Here is a 25,317-nt window from a genome sequence, read left to right as displayed (position 1 = left end):
AAGCAGTTGCGTCATAATCACGTGGCAGTCATGAGACTTTAGGTTCTGAAACTTTTTCTCTGGCATATTTATTATTCCCTTTATATTCGACGAGAAGCCAGTCGTGACCTTCATACTGAGCAGGCATTCAAAGAAGATTTCTTTCTCTTCTTTCGTAAGAGCGTAGCTGGCAGGACCTTTATACTGCTTCGGAGGCATGCCGTCTTTTTCGTGCAAACGTTGCAGGTCCTCTCGTGCCTCAGGTGTATCTTTTGTCTTCCCATACACGCCCAAGAAGCCTAGCAGGTTCACGCAAAGGTTCTTCGTCACGTGCATCACGTCGATTGAGGAGCGGACCTCTAGGTCTTTCCAGTAGGGTAGGTCCCAAAATATAGATTTCTTCTTCCACATGGGTGCGTGTCCCTCAGCGTCATTCGGAACAGCTAGTCCACCGGGACCCTTTCCAAAAATTACGTAGTGTAAATCATTGACCATAGCAAGCACGTGATCACCGGTGCGCATGGCGGGCTTCTTTCGGTGATCTGCCTCGCCTTTGAAATGCTTGCCTTTCTTTCGACATTGATGGTTGGTCGGAAGAAATCGATGATGGCCCAGGTACACATTCTTCCTGCATTTGTCCAGGTATATACTTTCAGTGTCATATAAACAGTGCGTGCATGTGTGGTATCCTTTGTTTGTTTGTCCTGAAAGGTTACTGAGAGCGGGCCAATCTTTGATGGTCACGAACAGCAACGCCTTAAGGTTAAATTCCTCCTGTCTATGCTCATCCCACGTACGTACACCGTTTCCATTCCATAGCTGTAAAAGTTCATCAACTAATGGCCTTAGGTACACATCAATTTCGTTGCCGGGTTGCTTAGGGCCTTGGATGAGAACTGGCATCATAATGAACTTCCGCTTCATGCACATCCAAGGAGGAAGGTTATACATACATAGAGTCACGTGCCAGGTGCTGTGATTGCTGCTCTGCTCCCCGAAAGGATTAATGCCATCCGCGCTTAAAGCAAACCATACATTCCTTGGGTCCTTTGCAAACTCATCCCAGTACTTTCTCTCGATTTTTCTCCACTGCGACCCGTCAGCGGGTGCTCTCAACTTCCCATCTTTCTTTCGGTTCTCACTGTGCCATCGCATCAACTTGGCATGCTCTTCGTTTCTGAACAGACGTTTCAACCGTGGTATTATAGGAGCATACCACATCACCTTCGCAGGAACCCTCTTCCTGAGGGGCTCGCCGTCAACATCACCAGGGTCATCTCGTCTGATCTTATACCGCAACGCACCGCATACCGGGCATGCGTTCAGATCCTTGTATGCACCGTGGTAGAGGATGCAGTCATTAGGGCATGCATGTATCTTCTCCACCTCCAATCCTAGAGGGCATACGACCTTCTTTGCTGCGTATGTACTGTCGGGCAATTCGTTATCCTTTGGAAGCTTCTTCTTCAATATTTTCAGTAGCTTCTCAAATCCTTTGTCAGCCACAGCATTCTCTGCCTTCCACTGCAGCAATTCCAGTACGGTATCGAGCTTTGTGTTGCCATCTTCGCAATTGGGGTATAACCCTTTTTTGTGATCCTCTAACATGCGATCGAACTTCAGCTTCTCCTTTTGACTAATGCATTGCGTCCTTGCATCGACAATGACCCGGCGGAGATCATCATCATCGGGCACATCGTCTGGTTCCTCTTGATCTTCAGCAGCTTCACCCGTGGCAGCATCATTGGGCACATCGTCTGGTTCCTCTTGATCTTCACCAGCTCCCCCCGTTGCAGCATCACCGTATTCAGGGGGCACATAGTTGTCATCTTACTCTTCTTCTTCGTCGTCTTCCATCATAACCCCTATTTCTCCGTGCCTCGTCCAAACATTATAGTGTGGCATGAAACCCTTGTAAAGCAGGTGGGAGTGAAGGATTTTCCGGTTAGAGTAAGACCTCGTATTCCCACATTCAGTGCATGGACAACACATAAAACCATTCTGCTTGTTTGCCTCAGCCGCATCGAGAAACTCATGCACACCCTTAATGTACTCACGGGTGTGTCTGTCACCGTACATCCATTGCCGGTTCATCTGCGTGCATTATATATAATTAAGTGTCCAAATTAATAGAAGTTCATCATCACATTAAAACCAAAGTGCATTCTAGTTCTCATCTAACAACATATAGCTCTCTAGAGCATCTAATTAATTAAACCATACATTGAAACTATGTAAAACATTTCAATGCGAAAACAAATGCGATCATAATCGCAACCAAGGTAACAATTGATCCAACGGCATAATGATACCAAGCCTCGGTATGAATGGCATATTTTCTAATCTTTCTAATCTTCAAGCGCATTGCATCCATCTTGATCTTGTGATCATCGACGACATCCGCAACATGCAACTCCAATATCATCTTCTCCTCCTCATTTTTTTTATTTTTTCCTTCAACAAATTGTTTTCTTCTTCAACTAAATTTAACCTCTCGACAATAGGGTCAGTTGGCATTTCTGATTCACATACATCCTAGATAAATAAAATCTATGTCATGTTGGTCGGCATAATTTTCATAAACAATAAATGAACCAATAGTTATAAAGATAATATACATACCAAATCCGAATCATGGACAGGACGAGGGCCGACGGGGGCGGATACCAAAACCATCGCACTATATAAGATGCAATAATAAATGTAAGAAAATGATACAAGTATCTATCTAAACATACAAGTAAGAATATTTTTCCTTTCAGAAAGAAGATAAGAACAAGAGGCTCACCACGGTGGTGTCGGTGATGAGATCGGCGCGGGTGATCGACGGCGGTGAAGACGGGGACGGGGCGTGACGGACCGCTAAATCTAGACAAATCTCGAGGAAAATGGAGCTTGGAGGTCGAGCTTCGAGAGGAGAAAGCTTAAGTAGTGTGGCTCGGGCATTCCATCGAACACCTCATGTGCATAGGAGGTGAGCTAGAGCACCACAAAGCCCTCTCCTCCTCGGCCAGAAAAAACAGAGCACTGTGCTCTGCTCTTGCGCGAGGGGGTATATATAGGCACCTCATTGGTCCCGGTTGATGACATGAACCGGGACTAAAGGGAAGCCTTTGGTCCCGGTTCAAGCCACCAACCGGGACCAATGGTGGTGGGCCAGGAGCGAGGCCCATTGGTCCCGGTTCGTCCCACCAACCGGGACCAAAAGGTCCAGACGAACCGGGACAAATGGCCCACGTGGCCCGGCCGGCCCCCTGGGCTCACGAACCGGGACCAATGCCCACATTGGTCCCGGTTCTAGACTGAACCGGGACTAATGGGCTGAGCCAGCCTGGACCATAGCCCTGTTTTCTACTAGTGTATCATCAGGGGAGGGGCAGGCTTCCCACATAATTTGTATTTCAAAATAGAATTTTACAAAGTCATATTGTCCGTGATGAGAGGTAATCATGACACAGACCCATGTGAACGTTATGTCCCGGGATTTAAAGCCCTTCTGAAGTTCGAGCATCCTAGATCGTTCAGAGGACGAGGAGCACTACCAGAAAAACTTGATTCGCCGACGGCCATATCTATGCCGACGGCCCCCGTCGGCATATATGGGCATACCCCGACGGCCCAATAAAAGCCGTCGGCGTAGAAAGGCCGTCGGCGTATAACCATCTATGCCGACGGGGGCCGTCGGCATAGATAAGCCGTCGGCGTTTCTCCAAATATACCGACGAGGGCCGTCGGCATAGAGCAGGCCGTCGGCATATCGCGTGGGCCCGTCTACCCGGGCGGCGACAACAGTTTGACGGCGTCAGGCTACGCCGACGGGCTAACGGTGGCCGTCGGCATAGCTACGCCGCCGTCATCGATCCGCTGCGCCGCCACGTCATCGATCCGCGTCGTTCGCCGTTACCGTGGGGTGGCATTTCTATGACGACGGCTAGGCCGTCGGCATAGGCCTGGCCCATGGTTTTTGCCACCTCATTGATCCCCGCCCTACGCCACGTCATCGATCCAGCGCTCTACCGTTCCGTGGCCGTAGCTATGCCGACGGCTTTGCCGTAGGCATAGATTTCTAATAATATTTTTATATTTTTGTATTTTCTCTTATTATTATTTTTTTCCAATACTAATTTCATTAACTTAAATGTACAGAAAACATATATCGATTGCCCCCCACACCGGCCTTCTTCCGTCGTGTCACGGAGAGGTTAGACGGGACGGGTCGGGTACCTGTGGGGGGTAGCAATGCCGCCAGGTGTTGCGGTGGGCCCTCCTACGGTTGTGGAAACGTGGTGGCAGGCGCAGGCACGCGGCTCCGGGGTGTGCCCCCTCCCCCCTCACGGGCGTCGATGCCACCGTGCCCCGGAGGGGTGAAACGGCCACGTCGGGCCGACGCAGAGGGAATCTTGGGGTGGGTTGTGCCGGGACTGTGTTGGGGGGTGTAGCTATGGCTGGGCTATGACAACAAGGTGAAAAGGTCCACCGGGCAAACTACGTCCAGCGAAAGTCAAAGGGATAGACTCGGCGGTCGTCTGTGTCAGGGTTAGACGGGACGGGGTACCTAGGGGGTAGCAATGCCGCCAGGTGTTTCGGTGGCCCTCCTACGGTTATATAAGCATGGTGGCAGGTGTAGGCACCCGGCAAGCGGCTTGTATGAGGTCCCGGTGCGACGCTCCGGTGGCATTGCTACCCCCTAGGACCCCCGTCCCGCCTAACCCTGTAGCGTTTGACCACGGGATCTATCCCTTTGACTTTGCACGGACGGGCTTTGAGCAGTAGACGTATCCACCCGGTTGTGTAAGGTCAGCCCATAGGCCCACGGCAACATCTGGCCCAGATGTTGCTCCAAAGTGTTCCTATGGGCTGACCTAACACAACCGGGTGGGGAGGTCCACTGGTCAAAGCCCGTCCGTGCAAAGTCAAAGGGCTAGATCCCATGGTCAAACGCTACAGGGTTAGGCGGGACGGGGGCACTGGGGGGTAGCAATTCCACCGGAGCATTGCACCGGGCCCTCATACATGCGGGATGGTGTGGTGGCATGTCCGAAGAGGCGGGACGCATCTCCAGTGCGTGGCCCCCCCTCACGGACGGCGATGACACGGTAGTAGACGTTCTGCGGCAACGATGCGGCGTTAATATTACTAAATACTCGGAGCGCGATAAAATCATGAGCTTTTTTGCACGACATGGGCACATGTGCTATAGGAACGATGGTATTTTTTCATAATTTTTGGTGATGGAGAAGTATCCGAAAAATTCCTTCTACGCGGATTGCCCTTCGCGCGTCTACGGCTGTGGCCGGCGGCCTCCAGGGGCTAGCATGCCGCCAAATCTTGCGTAGGCGGCCTCTCACAAGTCTGGAAGTGTTGTGGCGGTGGCAGATGCCCGGCACGCGTGTCTGGGGTGTGCCCCCCCTCACGGACGACGCCGCCGCCGGCACCTGGAGGGGGGAAACGGACGCGTGGGGTCTATACGGAGGGGATCTTGCTGTGGGCCTGGCCCGGATGTTACTCCAAAGTGTTCCTATGGGCTGACCTAACACAACCGGGTGGGGAGGTCCACTGGTCAAAGCCCGTCCGTGCAAAGTCAAAGCGCTAGATCCCGTGGTCAAACGCTACATGGTTAGGCGGGACGGGGGCACTGGGGGGTAGCAATGCCACCGGAGCGTCGCACCGGGCCCTCATACATGTGGGGTGGTGTGGTGGCATGTCCGAAGAGGCAGGACGCGTCTCCGGGGCGTGGCCCCCCCTCACGGACGGCGATGACACGGTAGTAGACGTTCTGCGGTAACGATGCGGCGTCAATATTACTAAATTCTCAGAGCGCGATAAAATCATGAGTTTTTTTGCACGACGTGGGCACATGTGCTATAGGAACGATGGTATTTTTTCATAATTTTTGGTGATGGAGAAGTATCCTAAAAATTCCCTCTACGCGAATTGCCCTTCGCGCGTCTACGGCTGTGGCCGGCGGCCTCCGGGGTCTAGCATGCCGCCAAATCTTGCGTAGCGGCCTATCACAAGTCTGGAAGTGTTGTGGCGGTTGCAAATACCCGACACGCGTGTCCGGGGTCTGCCCCCCCCCCTCACGGACACAGACGAGCTTTTAGAAGTGGACGTATCCACCCGGTTGTGTTAGGTCAGCCCATAGGAACACTTTGGAGCAACATCCGGGCCAGACCCACGGCAAGATCCCCTCCGTGTAGACCCGACGCGTCCGTTTCTCCCCTCTAGGTGCCGGCGGCGGCGCCGTCCGTGAGGGGGGGCACACCCCGGAGACGTGTGCCGCCTCTTCGGACATGCCAGCACACCATCCCGCATGTATGAGGTCCCGGTGCGACGCTCCGGTGGCATTGTTACCCCCCTAAGGCCCCCTTCCCGCCTAACCCTGTATCGTTTGACCACGGGATCTACCCCTTTGACTTTGCACGGACGGGCTTTGAGCAGTGGACGTATCCACCCGGTTGTGTTAGGTCAGCCCATAGGAACAATTTGGAGCAACATTCGGGCCAGACCCACGGCAAGATCCCCTCCGTGTAGACCCGACGCGTCCGTTTCCCCCCTCCAGGTGCCGGCACCGGCGCCGTCCGTGAGGGTTAGACGGGATGGGGTACCGGAGGGGGGGGTAGCAATGCCGCCAGGTGTTGCGGTGGGCCCTCCTACGCTTGTGGAAGTGTGATGTTACTCGTAGGCACCCGACACGCGGCTCCGGGGTGTGCACCCCTCACGGTCGTCGCTGCCGTCGTGTCACGGAGTGGGGAAACAGCCACGTTGGGCCGAAAACTATCTATTCCGACGGGCAGAATGCAGTCAATTTTTTTGTGAGAACCAATAAACATGTTTAATATTTATGTGTTAGGAAAAATGCACCTTAAAATAATGAAAAAAATATATACCTATGCTGACGGCTTGGCCGTCGGCATAGGCGTACACGTGGCATACAGAGATATGCCGAAGGCTAAGCCGTCGGCATATACTCACCTTATCCATCCCCTGGGGCGCCCCGTCCACTCGTTCTCCTCCTCTCTCCCCAACCCCCCGCGCCTTCCAACCGCATCGCCGCCGCCGCGCGCCTAGGCCTCCACCCCCCACGCCGCCGCCTCCTCACAACCCGCGCCGCCGCTGCCGAACCCCGCGCCGCCTCCTCACAACCCGCGCCGCCGCCGCCGAACCCCGCGCCGCCTCGCCTCCACCCCGGTCCAACCCCGCGCCGTGCCGCCGAACCCCGCGCCTCCTCACAACCCGCGCTGCCGCCGCCGCCCAACCCCCCGCCGCCTCGACCCCGCCCCGGCCTGCCCTCTCCAACCCCGCGCCCCGATCGCCCTTGCCTCTCCAACGCCCCGCCGCCCCGACCACACCGCCTCCTCCTTGACCCTGTGCGGTGTCGGCGGCGGTCCCGAGCACGGCTAGCCGTGGCTCTCGCCGGCCCGCGCCCCTGCTGTGTGGGCCGGGCCTCTCCGGCCGGCCCAACCCTGCCCTGGCCCTCCCGTCACCTCCACCGCCGGCCCCTGCCTCCAACGCCACCACCACGACGCCTCTCTGCCCGGTGAGCTAACACTTCTTTTTTTCATTTTTTGCATTATTTAGCTACTGTTGGATGTATGGATGGATGTTGGATGTTGTTAGGTTGCTAGATGGATGAATGTTGTATGTGTCTTAGATGGATGGAGGAATCTCGGCAAAACGAATTATTTTGCTACGGTTAGGTTGCTAGATGGATGAATCTCAGCAAATGAATTATCATAGTTAAAAAAGCAACTTGAGTCACTTAGTTTATAAAATTGTTAATGAAGATTTTATTTTCAGTTTGTGATGTTGTTAAGTAGATATGTGAGATGTGCTTCAAATTTGGGATATGATAAGTGGTTATTTCATCATGATGATCTTGCTAAAAAAATTGATGTGTCAATGCTTAATGTGAGGTGATGACCTAAATTGCGATATGATTAGTTCTTCCAAATTTGACAGTTGACAAAATATGATTTTTCTTTATAGTTTAAAGTGCCAATGCTTAATGTGAGGTGATGACCTAAATTTTTTCCACTCAGTGTAATTAACAGGATTTGTGGTGTTCCATCTTCGTGGAGTGATTGTCAACGTTGGAGGTGTTGGTCCACGATCGTCCCTCTGCTTTGATCGACTACATCGGAGGGTGAGCAACAATTCCATGACCTCGTCCACTTTTTTCCATGTCACTAGATTAAATTTTCACATCAAGTCACGTAACCTAGGTCTCCCGTCCGAAAGGGTTGCATCGATAAATATGCATTCAATTGCATATTTATCACCGCAGCTCTTTCGGATTGTCCAGCATTTTCCATGGACAGCCCGAGGATGTGTAGATTGGGTATGTTCTCCATGTTCTACCCCGTTCCGAGACAGGATTTCGGCGGCACCTCCCCGTTGTTCTCCGGAGCACATTCTCTCGGCTATTTGCCGAGACGTGTATCTGGAGAACAGCGGGGAGGTGCTGCCGAAAGTTTGTCTCGGAATGGGGTAGAATGGAGAACGTACTCAATCTACACATCCTCGGGTGGGATTAGGACCCATCTTTACCTATTAGAGATGTAGGTGGATTAAACGCGGTAGAAACTGAAAATTTGATGTGATTAATTTAAGTGAATCCTTAATTATGTTGTGTGGGTTGCAAAAAAGCAGAGGATGGCAGATAATCAGTGGATGTACAGTGGTTTTATCCGTCGGAATCGAGTAACATCAGAGTGGATCGTGAAAACCGATGTGTATTTGAAGGAGATATTCCGTCGTCCAATGAGAATTATCCCACCATGCCCCTGTGCGAGATGTGCCAGACGTCACCGTAGAAATCAGACGGACATGAGTGAGCACCTTCGCACACACGGATATATGCCAAATTTTGACATGCCACCGATAAACATAGCCGAGCAGGACCGTGGTAGAGAGGAGGTGATCCGACAACGCATCGATGGATATGAGGACGACGGGGTCAGGGACATGCTAGATGATGTCATTGTTGCAGAAACGGCAAATGCGACACCTTCAGAGAATGAACGGGAGGAGCCGGAGGCAACCGCAAAGGCCTTCTTGGAGGTCTTGGCCTCGTCGAAGAAACCTCTTTATGCGGGTGCGAAAATATCTCAGTTGGATGCCATCTCGCAACTGATTGCAGTCAAGGCTGAAGTACGGCTGTAGCCAGAAATGCTTCGAAGCATTCCTGGGAGTATGGGCTAACAGCCTCCCTGAGGGTCATGAACTGCCGAAAAGCATGTATGATACAAAGAAAATCATGAAGGCACTCTCTATGGATTATGAGAAAATAGATGTTTGCCCGAAGAATTGCCTTTTGTTTAGGCACGAGTATGCGGATGACAAGTACTGTAGGAAGTGCGGTTCGTCTCGGTACATTGAGGTGGTCGGTGAGGATGGTGAGAAAAAGCAGCTAACCATCCCCGTTAAGGTTCTTCTGTATCTTGATTTTATAAGAAGACTGCAGCGCCTTTTCATCACGAAGGAGACTGCCAAAATGATGAAGTGGCACAAGGAAGGTATAAGGTACAATCCAAAAAAAATCGTACATCCATCGGGAGGGGAAGCATGGAAGTCATTTGATGAAGAATACCCCGAGGAAGCAGCCGAGGCTGGGAATGTCAGAATAGCCATATCAGGTGATGGGTTGAATCCATATGGTATGTCGTCCAATCCATACAGCTGCTGGCCTGTGTTTGTAATTCCGCTCAATCTTCCTCCCGGTGCCCTAATGCAACGGAAGACCATGTTCTTGTCGCTCATCATTCCGGGGCCTGACTACCCGGGGAAGCAATTGGGTGTGTTTATGCAGCCGCTTGTGGATGCTTTGCACCATTCTTGGAACTTTCCGAGGTTGACATACGACCGGGATCTGCAGAGAAATTTCTTGATGAAAGTTTGGTTGCACTATTGCATGCATGACTTTCCCGGCTATGCTCTATTCTGCGGATGGTGTACAAGTGGTAAGATGCCATGCCCAATGTGCATGCAGGCTCTGCGAATGATTTGGCTGAGTAAGGGTGGCAAGTATGTAGCCTTGGACCTGCATCGACAGTTCCTCCCTCCAGACCATCCAGACAGGGAAGACAAGAAGAACTTCACGAAAGGCCGGGTTGTTCATGAAGTAACCGAGATTCCAACATTTTCGGGGCAGATGTTCTTGCTCAGCTAAAAGCTCTCAAGCCTAAAGGCAAAGGCAAAGCCAAAGCCAAAGCCAAAGGCTTCGAGGGATATGGTGAGACGCACAACTGGACGCACATTACCCCCTTCTCGCAGCTTGCCTATTTCAAGGACCTCAAACTTCCTTACAATATTGATGTGATGCACACCGAAAAGAATGTGGCAGAGTCCCTTTTCCACACGATCCTCAACATTCCTGATAAGACGAAGGATAACTTAAAAGCTAGAGCCGATCAACAGAGAATTTGTGATAGACCACGCCTGAACATGAAGCCTCCCACAGGTGGTCGAAAAAACTGGTTCAAGCCAGGTGCTGACTTTGTCCTTAAACCGCCAGAAAAAAAAGTACTTATCTGGTTGAAACAAATTTTGAACTTCACCGATGGTTATGCATCGAATATAAGTAAGGGAGTCAATCTTTCAACGGGCAAAGTGACCGGCCTGAAGAGTCATGACTACCATGTATGGATTGAGCGGATAATGCCGGTGATGGTTCGAGGCTATGTCCCCGAGCATGTCTGGCGAGTGCTTGCCGAGCTTAGCCATTTCTTCCGCATGCTCTGTGCTAAAGAAGTAAGTAAAGAGGTGATTGAAAAATTGCATAAGAAGGCACCGGAGTTGATAGTCAAGCTAGAGAAGATCTTTCCGCCAGGCTTCTTTACTCCGATGACACATCTCATTCTGCACCTCGCGAACGAGGTATTGTTGGGGGGCCCTGTGCAAAATCGCTGGCAGTACGGCCCTGAGAGGCAGAACAAGCATCTCCGACGGAAATGTGGAAACAAAGCTAAGACTGAAGCTTCCATAGCTGAGGCAGTTATCCTAGAGGAGGTGTCAGACCTCAGGACATCATACTATCCAGACCACGTTCCCCATCTGCATAACAAGGTGCCTCGATACAATATAGAAGAGCCCAAGTATCAACCCAAGCTCGATCTATTCAACGCGCAAGGTGGGAGGGTTGGGGCCTCGAAATCTTATGACATGCCACGACAAGAGTGGGAGGACCTAATGTTCTATATCTTGCACAACATCAAGGAAGTTGAGGAAGTGTGGCTGAGGTAATACCACTACACCATTCCTTTATGTCTTCCACATCATCATGTTTCATGTTCACTTAGTCCCGGTCTAACACCGCTTATCTTTTTTTAGTGATTTCGTTCAAGAGGAATGGACGGGAGTGAATCCTCCTGCTGAGGCGGAGGCACTTACTCTTCTCCGTCATGGAAACCCTGGATGTAAAAATTTTGTTGCTTGGTTCATGGAGAAAGTAATTTTCCACACTCCCCTATTAAATACCTACTTCAACATTTATTAGTTAACCGAACTAATGCACGCAACAATTTCCATTATACTTGTAGGGAAAAGATCTGAACATATCTATGGATGATGAATTGAGATGGGTTTCCATGGGTTTTGACCCTGCCGTCATGACATGTAAAAAGTATGATGTGAATGGGTATCGCTTCCATACAGAGGAGCACCAAAACAGCCGCCCCGATCCCAAAACTATAAATACTGGAGTGTACACCCCCGGTCAAAATTTAATAGACTACTACGGAAGGGTACAAAATATATACGAGGTTAAATTCCGCCAGGGGCGTGAGACCCACAGTCTGCCTGTGTTCAAATGCCGATGGTTCGATCCGCGGGAGGGGGTAAAACATACGCCTTCCATTGGTTTGGTCGAAGTTAAACCATCAACCGTCTATGCCGGAGCCGATCTCTTCATTGCGGCTACCCAAGCTACACAAGTATATTATCTGCTTTACCCATGCCAGAAAGTGTATCTAAAGGGTTGGGAAGTTGTGTTCAAGGTGTCGCCACATGGTAAGCTACCAGACCCGAATGAAGACGATTACTACAACATTAACCCCATGATATACAGGGAGTGTTCTATCAAGAGCAACCTGATGATGATGATGATGTGGTTAGAAACGATGACGCTAGACCATTGGGTGATGATGATGTGGACCCAAACGTCGACGATGCACGGAATGATGGTGAGACCATTGTCAATGAAAATGACATACTTATGCTAGAAAAGTTAAACGAAGATGCTGACGACGAGGAAGAGCCTCCACCTCCGTCGGACAACGAAGATGATATGATTGATAGTGATGATGAGACGGACCGAGAAAGAGGTTACAACAGTGATGATTCATATGGGTTCTAGCAGATGTACGTTTCAAGTATTTTTTTCTATAGTTTAGGAATATGCCTTCTTATGCATTTTTATTAATGTGTTTATTATCATGCCTTTTCCTTCATTTCATTAATTTACTAATTGCTTTTTCTCTTTTCAATGCAGGTTCGTGGAACATGGGCAAGGGGAAGGCCGACAGCGTGGGTTTCCTACGCAAGGTCGTCGGCCTGCCTAGTCGGAGTGGTCGAGCACGTAATCCTCCCCCTCGGCTACTTGACGATGACTCCTCATAGGGAGGTCGAGGGAGAGGTGCCCCTAGGGGAGGAGGGGGCGGGGGGAGAGCCTCTAGAGGACGAGGTGCTGGGGGGAGAGCCACTACAGGGGGTCACGGCCAGAAAGAGCGCACCCTCACCGACTTAGGGGTGTTGTCTTCGAGGCCCTCCTGTAGTGAGGTACCCTCCTCTAGTGAGGTACACTCTAGGGAGGAGGAGGAGGTGGTGGTGGAGGAGGAGGAGGAGGTGGAGGAGGAGGCAGGCGAGGAGGAGGAGGAGGTTGGGGAGGGGGAGGCAGGCGAGGAGGACGGTGGTGGCAGGGATGATGGTGGTGATGGGAAGGGGGTTGACAAGAAGGGGTGGCTGCGTGGTAACGCAAAGCTGCCAAAGCAGGTTCCGGCTACTGAGGAGTAGAAGTGGCTCATTGAGCCCACGGGAAAAGAGTAAGTGGTTCATTATTTTGCTTGTCACATGCTTATTCCGGTTGTTATTTATTTTGCTTGTCACATGCTAATAGTTCATTCTTTTGCAGCAACTGGATATATTCTAAAGGGGTCCGTATTCCCAACGGCCTCATCACCGTCTTGCTGAAGTTATACTGGCCGAGGTTGTACTGTCCGGATCCAGTCAGGCAGCCGGCTCGTCGAGTTTTGGCCACAAGCTGGGACCACTGGGAAGCGGCCCGCCACGTGGACCATGAGACCCATGCCAAGGCCGTGATCACTACTTTCTGGGTGAGTTCTCTTCCACTAGTAGAAAAAGGGCCTTCAGTCCCGGTTCATAAGGGCCTTTAGTCCCGGTTCTGGAACCGGGACTAAAGGGTCGGTACTAATGCCTATCCCTTTAGTCCCGGTTCAATCCGGAACCGGGACTAAAGGGCGCGGCCACGTGGAGCTCCACCTTTAGTCCCGGTTGGTAACACCAACCGGGACTAAAGGAAATTTTATGATTTTTTTTTGAAAAAAAATTTGAATTTTTTTTTGAATTTTTTTTATTTTCAAATTTCTGAATTATTTTAACCTCTAGTCTGTAATCACCACCCCTCATCACTTCTCAATTTATCCTCTAATCACCCCTCATCATTCCAAATCATCTAATAGTTCATTCTTTTGCAGCAACTGGATATATTCTAAAGGGGTCCGTATTCCCAACGGCCTCATCACCGTCTTGCTGAAGTTATACTGGCCGAGGTTGTACTGTCCGGATCCAGTCAGGCAGCCGGCTCGTCGAGTTTTGGCCACAAGCTGGGACCACTGGGAAGCAGCCCGCCACGTGGACCATGAGACCCATGCCAAGGCCGTGATCACTACTTTCTGGGTGAGTTCTCTTCCACTAGTAGAAAAAGGGCCTTCAGTCCCGGTTCATAAGGGCCTTTAGTCCCGGTTCTGGAACCGGGACTAAAGGGTCGGTACTAATGCCTATCCCTTTAGTCCCGGTTCAATCCGGAACCGGGACTAAAGGGCGCGGCCACGTGGAGCTCCACCTTTAGTCCCGGTTGGTAACACCAACCGGGACTAAAGGAAATTTTATGATTTTTTTTGGAAAAAAAAATTGAAATTTTTTTTTGAATTTTTTTATTTTCAAATTTCTGAATTATTTTAACCTCTAGTCTGTAATCACCACCCCTCATCACTTCTCAATTTATCCTCTAATCACCCCTCATCATTCCAAATCATCTAACTTCCCGAACGGTCACCCATCCTCCCACTCCCCCCAGCCTGAGCACGCTTAACTTCCGGGTTCTATTCTCCCTCGCTCCAAGTCTGCACTTGTTGTTTTCCTGACAATACTAAGATGTCAATCCTATTGACCTTCAGGAATTTTGCTTGAGCATGAAGTGACACATTTCATAGTTTTATTTTGAAACTATTGTTTTAAAAAACAATAATTATTTAGTAACACTAATATTTCTTGAATAATTAGTTTGACCATTGTTTGACCACAGTTTGACCACAGTTTGACCAGATTTGACCAAAATTGAAATAACAGAAATAATTATTTAGTAACACTAATATTCTAGAATAATTAGTTTGACCATTGTTTGACCACAGTTTGCCCACTGTTTGAATTTTTTTTCGATTTTTTTCACTCTAGATCTTAAAAGCCCCGTAACTTTTTTTCTATTAGGTTTTTGAGGATTTTGAAAATGTTTAACGGGGTTCCCCCCATTAAATTCGGATGTAACTTTTCGAGTAGATGATTTTTCATATAAAATTTCAGAGAGATTTTGCAAATAAAGTCAAAATTCACATTTGCAAATTTTCCCAACAACTAGACCACATATCACATGGGAAACTTATTTTCTTTTATTTTTTTGACATTTCCATCATTTTCTTTTATTTTTTTAAACCTGAAAAGGCGATCCACCAGGGGGGGTAGAGTTTGAAAATGGGACCTTTAGTACCGGTTCGTGGCAAGAACCGGACTAAAGGTCTCAACCCCATTAGTCCCGGTTCGTGCCTCAAACCGGGACTAAAGGTCACCGGGACCAATGGTTGTGGGCCAGGAGCGAGGCCCATTGGTCCCGGTTCATCCCACCAACCGGGACCAAAAGGTCCAGATGAACCGGGACCAATGGCCCACGTGGCCCGGCCGGCCCCCTGGGCTCACGAACCGGGAACAATGGGGGCATTGGTCCCGGTTCTGGACGGAGGGAGTACATGCTCAGGGAAACCGAAACCACTATCTCCACAAGGCAGTTAATGTATGACTAACCCCATTAAACATTCTTCTTCTTCTTCTATTTACCATCACTTTCTTATGTATGACTAACCTCTTTTTGGTGGTGCAGGAGGAGAAACTGAAGCGGCCGCTCTCACACATGCAGGCGTGGGAGATCGCCCATACGCGGAAGGACCCCAAGCCTGGCGAGCCCAAGTACTACGGCAACAAGACCGCAGGGAGGAAGAAGGCCTACTCCGAAGTGTATCTGAAGTTACATCCTGACACACCTAACCCCATTGCGGCGCCTCTGGACGACATGGCGGTGGTGAGGATGGGGCCCAAGGAGCACGGTCGGGAGGCGGTTCTCGATGCTGTGATCACTCCTAGTATCTCCTACACACAGCTTCGTCGGATCGACCCGAGCCTGAGCCAGCGCACGAGCCAGCCAGTGACCAGTACACAGTCCCTCTTTCAGGAGAAACAATCTGTAAGTATTTTCCCTCTTATCTTCATTGCTCACTTCATTTTCCGCATTTAGTAGTTTTATGAGTTCCATCATGTCATACCGTAGGCCTACCTGGAGTACACACGCCAGGAGACCATGGCGTGGCATCAGAGGCTTTATGAACACCAAGTGCAGAGGGATAGCCAGATGCAGCAGGCTTTTCAGGATATGCCGGCCGGCAGGTGTCCTCAGTTCCCTCCAGTACAATGCCCTCCAGCACAACCAGTGCTGATGAGCTTTGAGGAGTTTGTGGCACAGAACGCTGGCCCCTCGCCGGTTAGTTCATCGCCAATCTATTCACCCAAAGCATGTCATGCCTTTCAACACAGTCATCTATCCCGTTAATATGTCTTTTCAACATCTAGGGAACAGGTGGATCTACCGTTGGCGGTGGTCTTCGCAGCACTCCCGAGTCACGGAGCCCGACCACTCCGATCCACGAAGGCGGAGGCGGAGGTGGAGGCGGTCTTGGCGGTAGCGCTGCCGCTAGCAGTGACGACCTGGGCTTCCGTGGTGCTCGACGTCCTGGCGCTTAAGCCTTTGGGTCACATTGTGGCGGTCTTGGTGGTGATGATACTTATATGTTTATGATGTTTCTTATTGTTGTTTGTGAGATTCTTATATGCTTGGTGGTGATGATACTTATATGTTTATGCTTTGCGATGCTTCTTATGATGTGTGATGATGAATTTGTTGTGTGATGCTGCTGGGCCAGCTGTTATGTGATGCATATATTTGTTGTGTGATGCTGTGTATATTCAAATGAATTGAGCTGAAACAAAACAGAAAAAAGAAAAACAACAAACAGAAACTATGCCGACGGCTAGGCCATCGGCATAGAGCTGCCGTGAGCTCCTAGTGGCTGCCACGTGGTAGGTCTATGCCGACGGCCTAGCCGTCGGCATAGTTTCAAACTAAGCGGACAGCTAGGCCGTTGGCATAGGCCTGCTCCAGGAGCTCCCAGTGGCTGCCACGTGGCAGGTCTATGCCGACGGTCTAGCCGTCGGCATAGTTTCAAACTAAGCCGACAGCTAGGCCGTCGGCATAGACCCGCCCCAGGGGTGACGCCTGCTCGCCACGTGGCACGTCTATGTCGACGGCCTAGCCATCGGCTTAGTTTGAAACTATGCTGACGGATAGGCCGCCGGCATAGTCGTGCCACATGGCGAGCACGCGTTGGTCAACACTTGACGGCGGCCGCCGTTAGGCGATAACGTTGCCGACGGCCAGGGCCGTCGGCATAGATGTACGGACACCGTCGGGATAGGTCCTATGCCGACGGCCTTTCTATGCCGACGGCCTTCCTAGCTACGCCGACGGATATGTTGCCGACGGCCCTATGCCGACGGGGGCCGTCGGCATAGGCCTGTCCCGACGGCCATTCAGGGCTATGCCGACGGCCCTGGCCGTCGGCATAGGGTGCGATTCCGGTAGTGGAGCTGGATAAAGAAAAAATATCACTGAACTATTTGAAGATGGGACGGATACCGATTGCACGCTACACTCTCTGACCAATGAAACTTTTGAAGAATGTGCGTTGTCTGTCTTTCTTTAGTGGCATTGGAGAAACATGGACGTACAGGGTTATCCTGCAAGGTTTTGCAGTGGAGATTTTCTTTCAGTTTTAGCTGGACAAATACACTTTGGTTGGCACATGTGAATCCCAGATGATGTCCAACATGGGTTTTATTAGCTGGGAAGAGAGGGTGACATACGTGCCCTGTGTCGTGAATGTTGATCCATCAAGTAAAGCCTGGAGTTCGGCTCTCTGCAGATATGGTAACAACTCACAACAAAGATCTAAGAGATACAAGCTCATAGGTAGCATCCAAGGTTAGTCTGTTATGAGCCAAGTTTGATCACCTTGTAAAACCTGCAAAACCAGGGTATTTTTGGAGGAGGTGGTGAGTCAAATGTGTTGGTAATGTAATGGCTAGAGGTTTAGAGAATCAAGCGAGAAGAAGGTGGAGAAGCCATTGTCATCTTTGCATTAGGAAATAATATGCTAGCTATGTAGTTAGTCTATCTTCTTTAATGCAGAGGCAAAGCTTCTCATAAAATAGAAGTAAACCTTACCTTGAGTTTAATAACCAGAAAGAAAAAAAGCAAATGTACGTGTAAGGGCGGGTCTTTGATTTTTGGTTTACCTAATTATGTATCTGAAAAAAAATAGAGAGAGGGGGAGAGCATGTTGAAATTTTCATTCAAAAGTATGAATGGTTCTGTACTATATAAAAGAATAAGTGGTAGTGTTAAAGAATTTTAGAATTGACTCTCTAAATTAGTAAATCTAACACATTACGTATTTAATTATCTGAATTTCTTGTGCAGGCTCTGACCATGCACTACCTAAATTATGGCAACACTATCAAGGTCATTCTGGCAGTTGACGACGAACAATTTCCAGATTGTCATCAACTTTTAAATGATTTTGCCGAGTCCGTCAATCTTGTTAGGGATGCGGCTAGCCTCAAGACATTAACAACATAGATCCAGAATGACTGAATAACAAATAATCGGATAGGTATACCATGTCAAGGTCACATATATATGTGATTAATAAAAGAAATGCAGCTCTATTCACATGTAATATGTCTGTAATATTGATTCTATGTGCATTTGTGTTTGTACTTTAATGTGTTGTTTATGTCGATCACTATAGATTTGCGTTCAATTCGTTATAACATTTGGCTTGTCATGCTTAGATGTTAAAAGCTGGATTATCTCTTAATGTGTACTTGAAGATATATTATACCGGGGCAGGCCCATCGGTCAGGAGGCCCTTGAATGGGTTGACCTTAGGGGCCAGGATGCCTGCCGACAGGCTAGGCCCTTCGCTCAGTTAGAGGCCTGACTTCTGAACGGTCATCATCTTGGCGCACAAGCTAGGAACCCCTAGACCAACTTTGAAGCGAGGACGTATTGTCAGTACAAGATGTATTGTGAGTTCTAGCCTAGGCAGCCAGCGCATATTCTGCCCGGTTGCTCTCTCTCCCAAGTTTCTGAAAAAACAAAGCCAGAGAAATGACATTCTCTTTTTCTGAATTTTGCAATCCAAACAACATGAAGTGCTGCTGCAATCGGCAAGAGGAGTTCATCACTTCATCTAAACAATAGCTACGTTGATGAGGTCGTCAATCCAAACAACATGAACGACGGGGGTTGTGGTCGCGGCCGTCGTCGGGAAGTCGTGGTCGCGCCTTCATTCAGAGTGTGGTGGTCGCCCATACTGTCGCCCATCACAGTCCCTCACCGTCCCTCCCCGGGATTCGGCCGCCACCTAGGCTGTCCTCCATCTCAGGCTACCCATGCGACGGCCATCAACTTGAATCATTGTGCCAGGCTGCTACCACAGGCTGCAGATGTGACGGCCATGGACATGGATCTCAGTCCGAGGCCGCAGTTACGACGGCCATCCACACAGCATGATATCGACCCCGTCGTAGTAACCACTAACCACCTGTGAAGATTCGCATTCAGTCGTGGATGGCATTGCGATTGGAGGGACCTAGAGGCTGTTGTCGCTGATGGGGATTGGGAAGAGAAAGAAAGGATTTGGGAGTAATCGGCTGGGAACCTTCTTGGAATTTTTGCACGGGGCTTGGGCTGGAGGCGGGCGTCATTCTGCGAAAGAAACGCCGGTCTGGACCTCCTTTTCTAAACAAAAATTATTGATGTGCCATTAATAATTGCACATTTTGTAGCAGTGAATTCAGGGGGTGTTTGTTTCTAGGGACATTTTTGTATAGGGACTAGAAGAATTTCCTCTTAGAGACTTTTTTATCAAACATGAGGGACTTTTTAGGGACTAAACTAGGTATTTGGGACTAAATGAAGAAAACTCTTAAGGAGAGTCTTTTTTTGAAACTTTTTGGGACTTTCCAACAATACTCCTCCATGCACCCATTGGTCCGCCACCCCATGATGTTGTTTGATTGTTATTTTTCTATATACTAGGGGCAACATGGTCATTTAATAACCTTTGGAAAGGGAGTAGGGACTTTTTAGTCTCTGAAAACAAACAGGGAGAGACTTTTTAGGAACTAGGGACTTTTTAGTTGGGACTAGAAAAAGTCATAGGACTAGAGAACCAAACACCACCGCATATGTGGATGTATGAGAGACTGAGAGTATGAGCTATTGAGTTAGTCTTTAATTAATCTTTTTGTATCTCACATATTAAAATATTTTTGAACGAAATTGAACAGAGACGAGACATAACCACATGTAGAAAAGAACATTTTTCAGAATATGTTGCTACTTCTGAATATATATATATTTTTTTTCTTTCAAAATTCCAGACTCGCTCGCCTAATCCATATTTACATCCCTGTGAGACTAGGCCAACTCCATGTCAATGTGCTGCTTCGCCCATGATGAAAACTTATCAATCATCATTAAGTAGGTTCAGAGTACATGGCATACAGTATGTGGTAAGTTGTCTTAGAAAGAATTAATTTAAAGTTGGTACAGTAATACAGGTTGCAGGTAAGGTATGACCAGCAATTAACAACCAAGTATAGTCATTCAGGAAACTCACGCTCCTTCCATCCCTATATATATCGCCCTAGACGGGAACCAATGCAATTATCAACGTAGTATTTAGAAAATCATGAAAGAAACAGTTAACGTAGCCACTCCGCCAAGCCGTCCGCTCTCTGTCCGTGTGTCAGCAGAGACGGAATCTGCTAACAATTCCACGGCAGAGGACCCCATGAGCCCTACCGGAAGAGTCTTCGAGGAGATGGGTGTCTATATCATCGTCGTGATGGGGCTTTGCACGCCGGTGAACCTGCCCGTCTTCCGCGCAGGCATCGAAACAGAACTGCTTACCCGGTTCCCACGCTTCCGCAGCATTCAAGTAATTTTAACAACTTCGTTTGTTTCATTTTTATATATGTGTCTGATATCATATAGGCCGGAGTACCAGTTTGGCTGGAATTTTTTGTTTATTTTTGAATTGTTTAAACCAACTTAGTTGGACTTGACACCTAATGGCATCTCCAATAGTAGTGGGTTGGCTTGTATAAAAATTCGGACATCCATATTATATACCAACAATATTACATACTATGCGGTGATGTCATTAATATTGTTGTATGTTTTATTCTTCTCATTCTGGCCTCGACCTCAAACGTCCAATACTTTATTAACACGTGGATGTCCAGGTGATGGATGGGTCGAAGGATGGAAAGCCACGCTGGGTGCAAACGGTGGTAAATGTGGACGACCACATCATCGTCCCGAGGCTAGATCTTGCCTCCGTGGACTCTGACCCAGAAAAGGCCGTGGAGGACTACGTGGCGTCTCCATCCCTGCTCCCGATGGACAGGCGCCGTCCTCTCTGGGAGTTCCACTTTCTTGACTTCCCGACTTCGGAGGCAGCCTCCACGACGGTGCTCCGCCTGCACCACTCCATCGGCGACGGCATGTCGATCATCACTCTCCTCATGGCGTCGTCGCGCAGCACGGCCGACCCGGCGAGGCTGCCGGCCATGCCGCCGCCGCCCAAACGCACTGGCGCCATCTACCAACGGTGTCCACAGCCTCCGCGGCTTTTGTCAGGCGATTACCTTGCGTGGCTTTGGTCGTACTTTGTGCTAGCATGGCACACGCTGGTGGACATCGTGTTGCTTGCTGCGACCGTATTGTTCTTGAGAGATCCAGGCACGATGTTCACGCTTGTGCCAAACGGCGGCCAGTCTCGCGGCCGCAAGCGCTTGGTGCACCAGAGCCTCAGGCTCGACGATGTCAAGCTCATCAAGACTGTCATGAACTGCGTAACTAAAACCATTTAAACTTTCTAATGATTAACTCAATACTGCCGAAAACAGACTTCTTGATTTGATTCAATGGTCACTTATGTCTTTCTCTTTTTCGTTTTTGCAGACTATGAATGACGTGCTAGTTGGTGTGACTTCAGCAGCTCTTTCACGGTACTACTTTAGGAAATCCTGTAAGTGAGATGTCTGACATTGACTACGAATGTGTACTCTGTAGACATGTAATTTAGGCATATTGCTTTCTTGTCTTCAATATTAGGTAACATCAACACCAAGAGAATCTGCTTGCGATCAATCCTCCCTGTGAACACAAGGCCAGTCTCCAGCCGACAAGTAAGAACTTTCTTTTTCTCTGAACAAATATGAAAGAAATATCAATTAAATGCCACACAAACATTATAACGTGCCCTTCATCACAGTTTTGTGGAAATATAAATTAATTAAATTTTTTTCTTTTCTACTATGAACAGACATATGTTACCAAGGTAGAGACCGGGAATCAAATTAGCAATATCATCTGTCCATTTTATATAGCCTTGCACAATGATCCCCTTGAGTATGTTCGCACGGCAAAAAGGTCTATGCATAGGAAAAAGAGCTCTTTAGAAGTGATGTTCGCACAAATGACTGTTGATTTTTTGGTGAAATACTTTGGTCCAAAGGTATGTACATTTTCTGCTCTTTTTGTACTTTATATGTCCTTTCAAGGATTGCATTGCACAAACGCTAAAGAAGAGCATTGTATCTATTTATCCACGTTTCTAATTATGTTGTAACTTGTCAATGAAAGCAGACAGGAGCTTTCATCTTCCGCTGCTTTGTCACACGTACAACCGCAGTCTTATCAAATGTCGTAGGGCCAGCTGAACATATAACTTTATGTGGGCACCCGATTGCCTTCATGGCAATTAGCGTCTATGGTTTACCACAAGTAAGTCACCTACGTTCTTACATCCAAGACAAATATCATGTGGTTTCGAAAAAAATTCATCCTAAGCCACTAGATAATCCTTGGTATAAAGATGTATCGCTCCCATTTAGTAACTTTTAAACCAATATACTTCTTTCCAATAAATTAACCACACGGTATATTTTTATTTTGGAAAATTTCATTGTGTTTTGGAGTGAGGCAGTTTGGCTCCGAGCACCATAGTGCTCGATATTAAAAAATAAATCAAAAAATAGATTTATAAGTTAATTTTTGTATGTATACATACAAATGTTATCTATTTATCCATAAAATTTCATCAAATAATGCTTTAATTTGTAGGACACACAAAAGAATAAAATGTGGCTAAACCGAAAGAAAATGTAAACCCATATTGATTGTTGTATTTGTCTTTTTTGTGTACACCACGTATGGAAGGATATATTGATGGAAATCCATACCCTCATACTACACAACTATAGGTGCATGTCCTTTAAAAAAATGTGGTATGAAAAGAATGTTTTCGTTTGTTTAAAAGAAGTTCTACATTTTGACTTTTTGTTGTTTTGTGTCTAACTGTTGCTTTCGTTTTCTGGAGACAAGTCAGTGTTGTTACCAAAATTAATTGGTTGTGTTTTCTGGAGAATTTTTATGGCCGTCAAACTCTCAATGCCTCCCCAGTGTTTATAGCATGCATACAGTGAGTGCACACAAGTGTGTTTATGGTAGGGGTTTTAAGGCCTAGTTCTTTTGGAGCATTGTCCCAGAATCTTTAGAATCAGACCGGCCCCCTAGCTACTCCCAGAATCTGGAACCCATACTTGTTTTTACAATCCTAGCTAGTGAGGATGTAAACCGGTGGGATTGTCAAAGGGGTCAACTACTGAACCTTCACTAAGAAACAATAGTAAGCCCCAACTCTGTGCATACATTCTATGTTTTCTTAGAACTATCATCAGGGGAGGGGCAGGCTTCCCACATAATTGGTATTTCAAAATAGAATTTTACAAAGTCACATTGTCTGTGATGAGAGAGGTAATCATGACACAGACCCATGTGGACGTTATGTCCCAGGATTTAAGGCCTTTGTGACCAATCCATCTGGTAGCTACGTTAAGCTTTATGTTGCAAAGCCCTTCTGTGGTTCGAGCATCCTAGATCGTTCAGAGGACGAGGAGCTGGATAAAGAAAAGAAAAATATCATTGAACTATTTGAAGATGGGACGGATACCGATTGCACGCTACACTCTCTGACCAATGAAACTTTTGAAGAACGTGTGTTGTCTGTCTTTCTTCAGTGGCATTGGAGAAACATGGACTTACAGGGTTATCCTGCAAGGTTTTGCAGTGCAGATCTTCTTTCAGTTTTAGCTGGGCAAATACACTTTGGTTGGCACATGTGAATCCCAGATGATGTCCAACATGGGTTTTATTAGCTGGGAAGAGAGGGTGACATACGTGCCCTATGTGGTGAATGTTGATCCATCAAGTAAAGCTTGGAGTTCGGCTCTGTAGATATGGTAACAACCCGCAACAAAGATCTAAGAGATACAAGCTCATAGGTAGCATCCAAGGTTAGTCTGTTATGAGCCAAGTTTGATCACCTTGTAAAACCTGCAAAACCAGGGTGTTTTTGGCAGCGCCGGTCCTGGAGTTTCGGAGGCCCCGGGGAGAACTCAAATGAATGGGCCCAGTGACAGCATTGGAGGAAAAGATTGATTCCATACATTGATAAAACAAATATTGCAAAGCTATAATAAACAACGGTAATTTTCCTTGGTAAATAAATCTCCAAGTCATAAATAACAATTTCATACTTCAGGTGTAAATCAAACATCATAGAAGTCACAGAGCATAACAGAAAAGAAATAACATACTAGCGAACCTCCAAGCCTCCAGTAATCATGAGAAACGGCTCCGTGCATTTTTTGATGCAAAATCATTAAATGAAAATGTCAAGAAGGTGGAGGTGGTGAGTCAAATGTGTTGGTAATGTAATGGCTAGAAGTTTAGAGAATCAAGCGAGAATAAGGTGGAGTAGCCATTGTCATCTATGCATTAGGAAGTAATATGCAAGCTATGTAGTCAGTCTATCTTCTTTAGTGCAGAGGCAAAGCTTCTCATAAAATAGAAGTAAACCTTACCTTGAGTTTAATAACCAGAAAAAAGGAAATGTACGTGTAAGGGTGGGTCTTTGATTTTTGGTTTACCTAATTATGTAGAGAGAGAGAGAGAGAGAGAGAGAGAGAGAGAGAGAGAGAGAGAGAGAGAGAGAGAGAGATGCATCTTGTTATGAAATGAGCATCTTGAATTTTTCATGCAAAAGTATGAATGGCTCTGTACTATATAAAAGAATAAGTGGTAGTGTTAAAGAATTTTAGATTTGACTCTCTAAATTAGTAAATCTAACGCATTACGTATTTAATTGTCTGAATTTCTTGTGCAGGCTCTGACCATGCACTACCTAAATTATGGCAGCAATATCAAGGTCATTCTAACAGTTGACGACGAACAATTTCCAGATTGTCATCAACTTTTAAATGATTTTGCTGAGTCCGTCAAGCTTGTTAGGGATGCGGCTAGCCTCAAGACATTAACAACATTGATCCAGAATGACTGAATAACAAATAATTGGATAGGTATACCATGTCAAGGTCACATATATATGTGATTAATAAAAGAAATGCATCTCTATTCACATGTAATATGTCTGTAATATTGATTATATGTGCATTTGTGTTTGTACTTTAATGTGTTGTTTATGTCAATCACTATAGATTTGCGTTCAATTCGTTACAACATTTGGCTTGTCATGCTTAGATGTTAAAAACTGGATTATCTCTTAGTGTGTACTTGAAGAT

The 25,317-nt window shown here is 47.6% G+C and overlaps 2 protein-coding genes across 2 annotated transcripts in view; both read left to right on the top strand.

The window, feature by feature from the left end:
- LOC123056594 (wax ester synthase/diacylglycerol acyltransferase 11) overlaps nucleotides 1–18,235 on the top strand; it is a 35,598-nt gene extending 17,363 nt beyond the window's left edge. The window contains exon 9 of the mRNA XM_044479943.1: nucleotides 18,077–18,235. Within this exon, the coding sequence (XP_044335878.1) occupies nucleotides 18,077–18,235 (159 nt within the window). The remainder of the gene's footprint in view (nucleotides 1–18,076) is intronic.
- Nucleotides 18,236–20,357: 2,122 nt separating this feature from the next.
- Nucleotides 20,358–25,207, top strand: LOC123057519 (wax ester synthase/diacylglycerol acyltransferase 11). Its single transcript, XM_044480472.1, has 7 exons — nucleotides 20,358–20,606; nucleotides 20,914–21,525; nucleotides 21,635–21,701; nucleotides 21,788–21,861; nucleotides 21,999–22,190; nucleotides 22,322–22,459; nucleotides 24,903–25,207. The coding sequence occupies exons 1-7, from the start codon at nucleotides 20,358–20,360 to the stop codon at nucleotides 25,074–25,076; spliced, it is 1,506 nt and encodes a 501-aa protein (XP_044336407.1). The 3' UTR covers nucleotides 25,077–25,207.
- Nucleotides 25,208–25,317: the final 110 nt, after the last annotated feature.

The sequence above is a fragment of the Triticum aestivum genome, chromosome 3A (genome assembly GCF_018294505.1).
Source record: "Triticum aestivum cultivar Chinese Spring chromosome 3A, IWGSC CS RefSeq v2.1, whole genome shotgun sequence".
NCBI classification, from domain to species: Eukaryota; Viridiplantae; Streptophyta; class Magnoliopsida; order Poales; family Poaceae; genus Triticum; species Triticum aestivum.
This window is presented reverse-complemented; position numbering and strand designations above follow the sequence as displayed.

Bases quoted from the DNA above. Each gene is read 5' to 3' on its own strand.
- LOC123057519 (XM_044480472.1), top strand. From the start codon at position 20,358: ATGAAAGAAACAGTTAACGTAGCCACTCCGCCAAGCCGTCCGCTCTCT. The intron at 20,607-20,913 runs GTAATTTTAACA...GTGGATGTCCAG, and splicing joins CACGCTTCCGCAGCATTCAA to GTGATGGATGGGTCGAAGGA. The intron at 22,191-22,321 runs GTATGTACATTT...CAATGAAAGCAG, and splicing joins TGAAATACTTTGGTCCAAAG to ACAGGAGCTTTCATCTTCCG.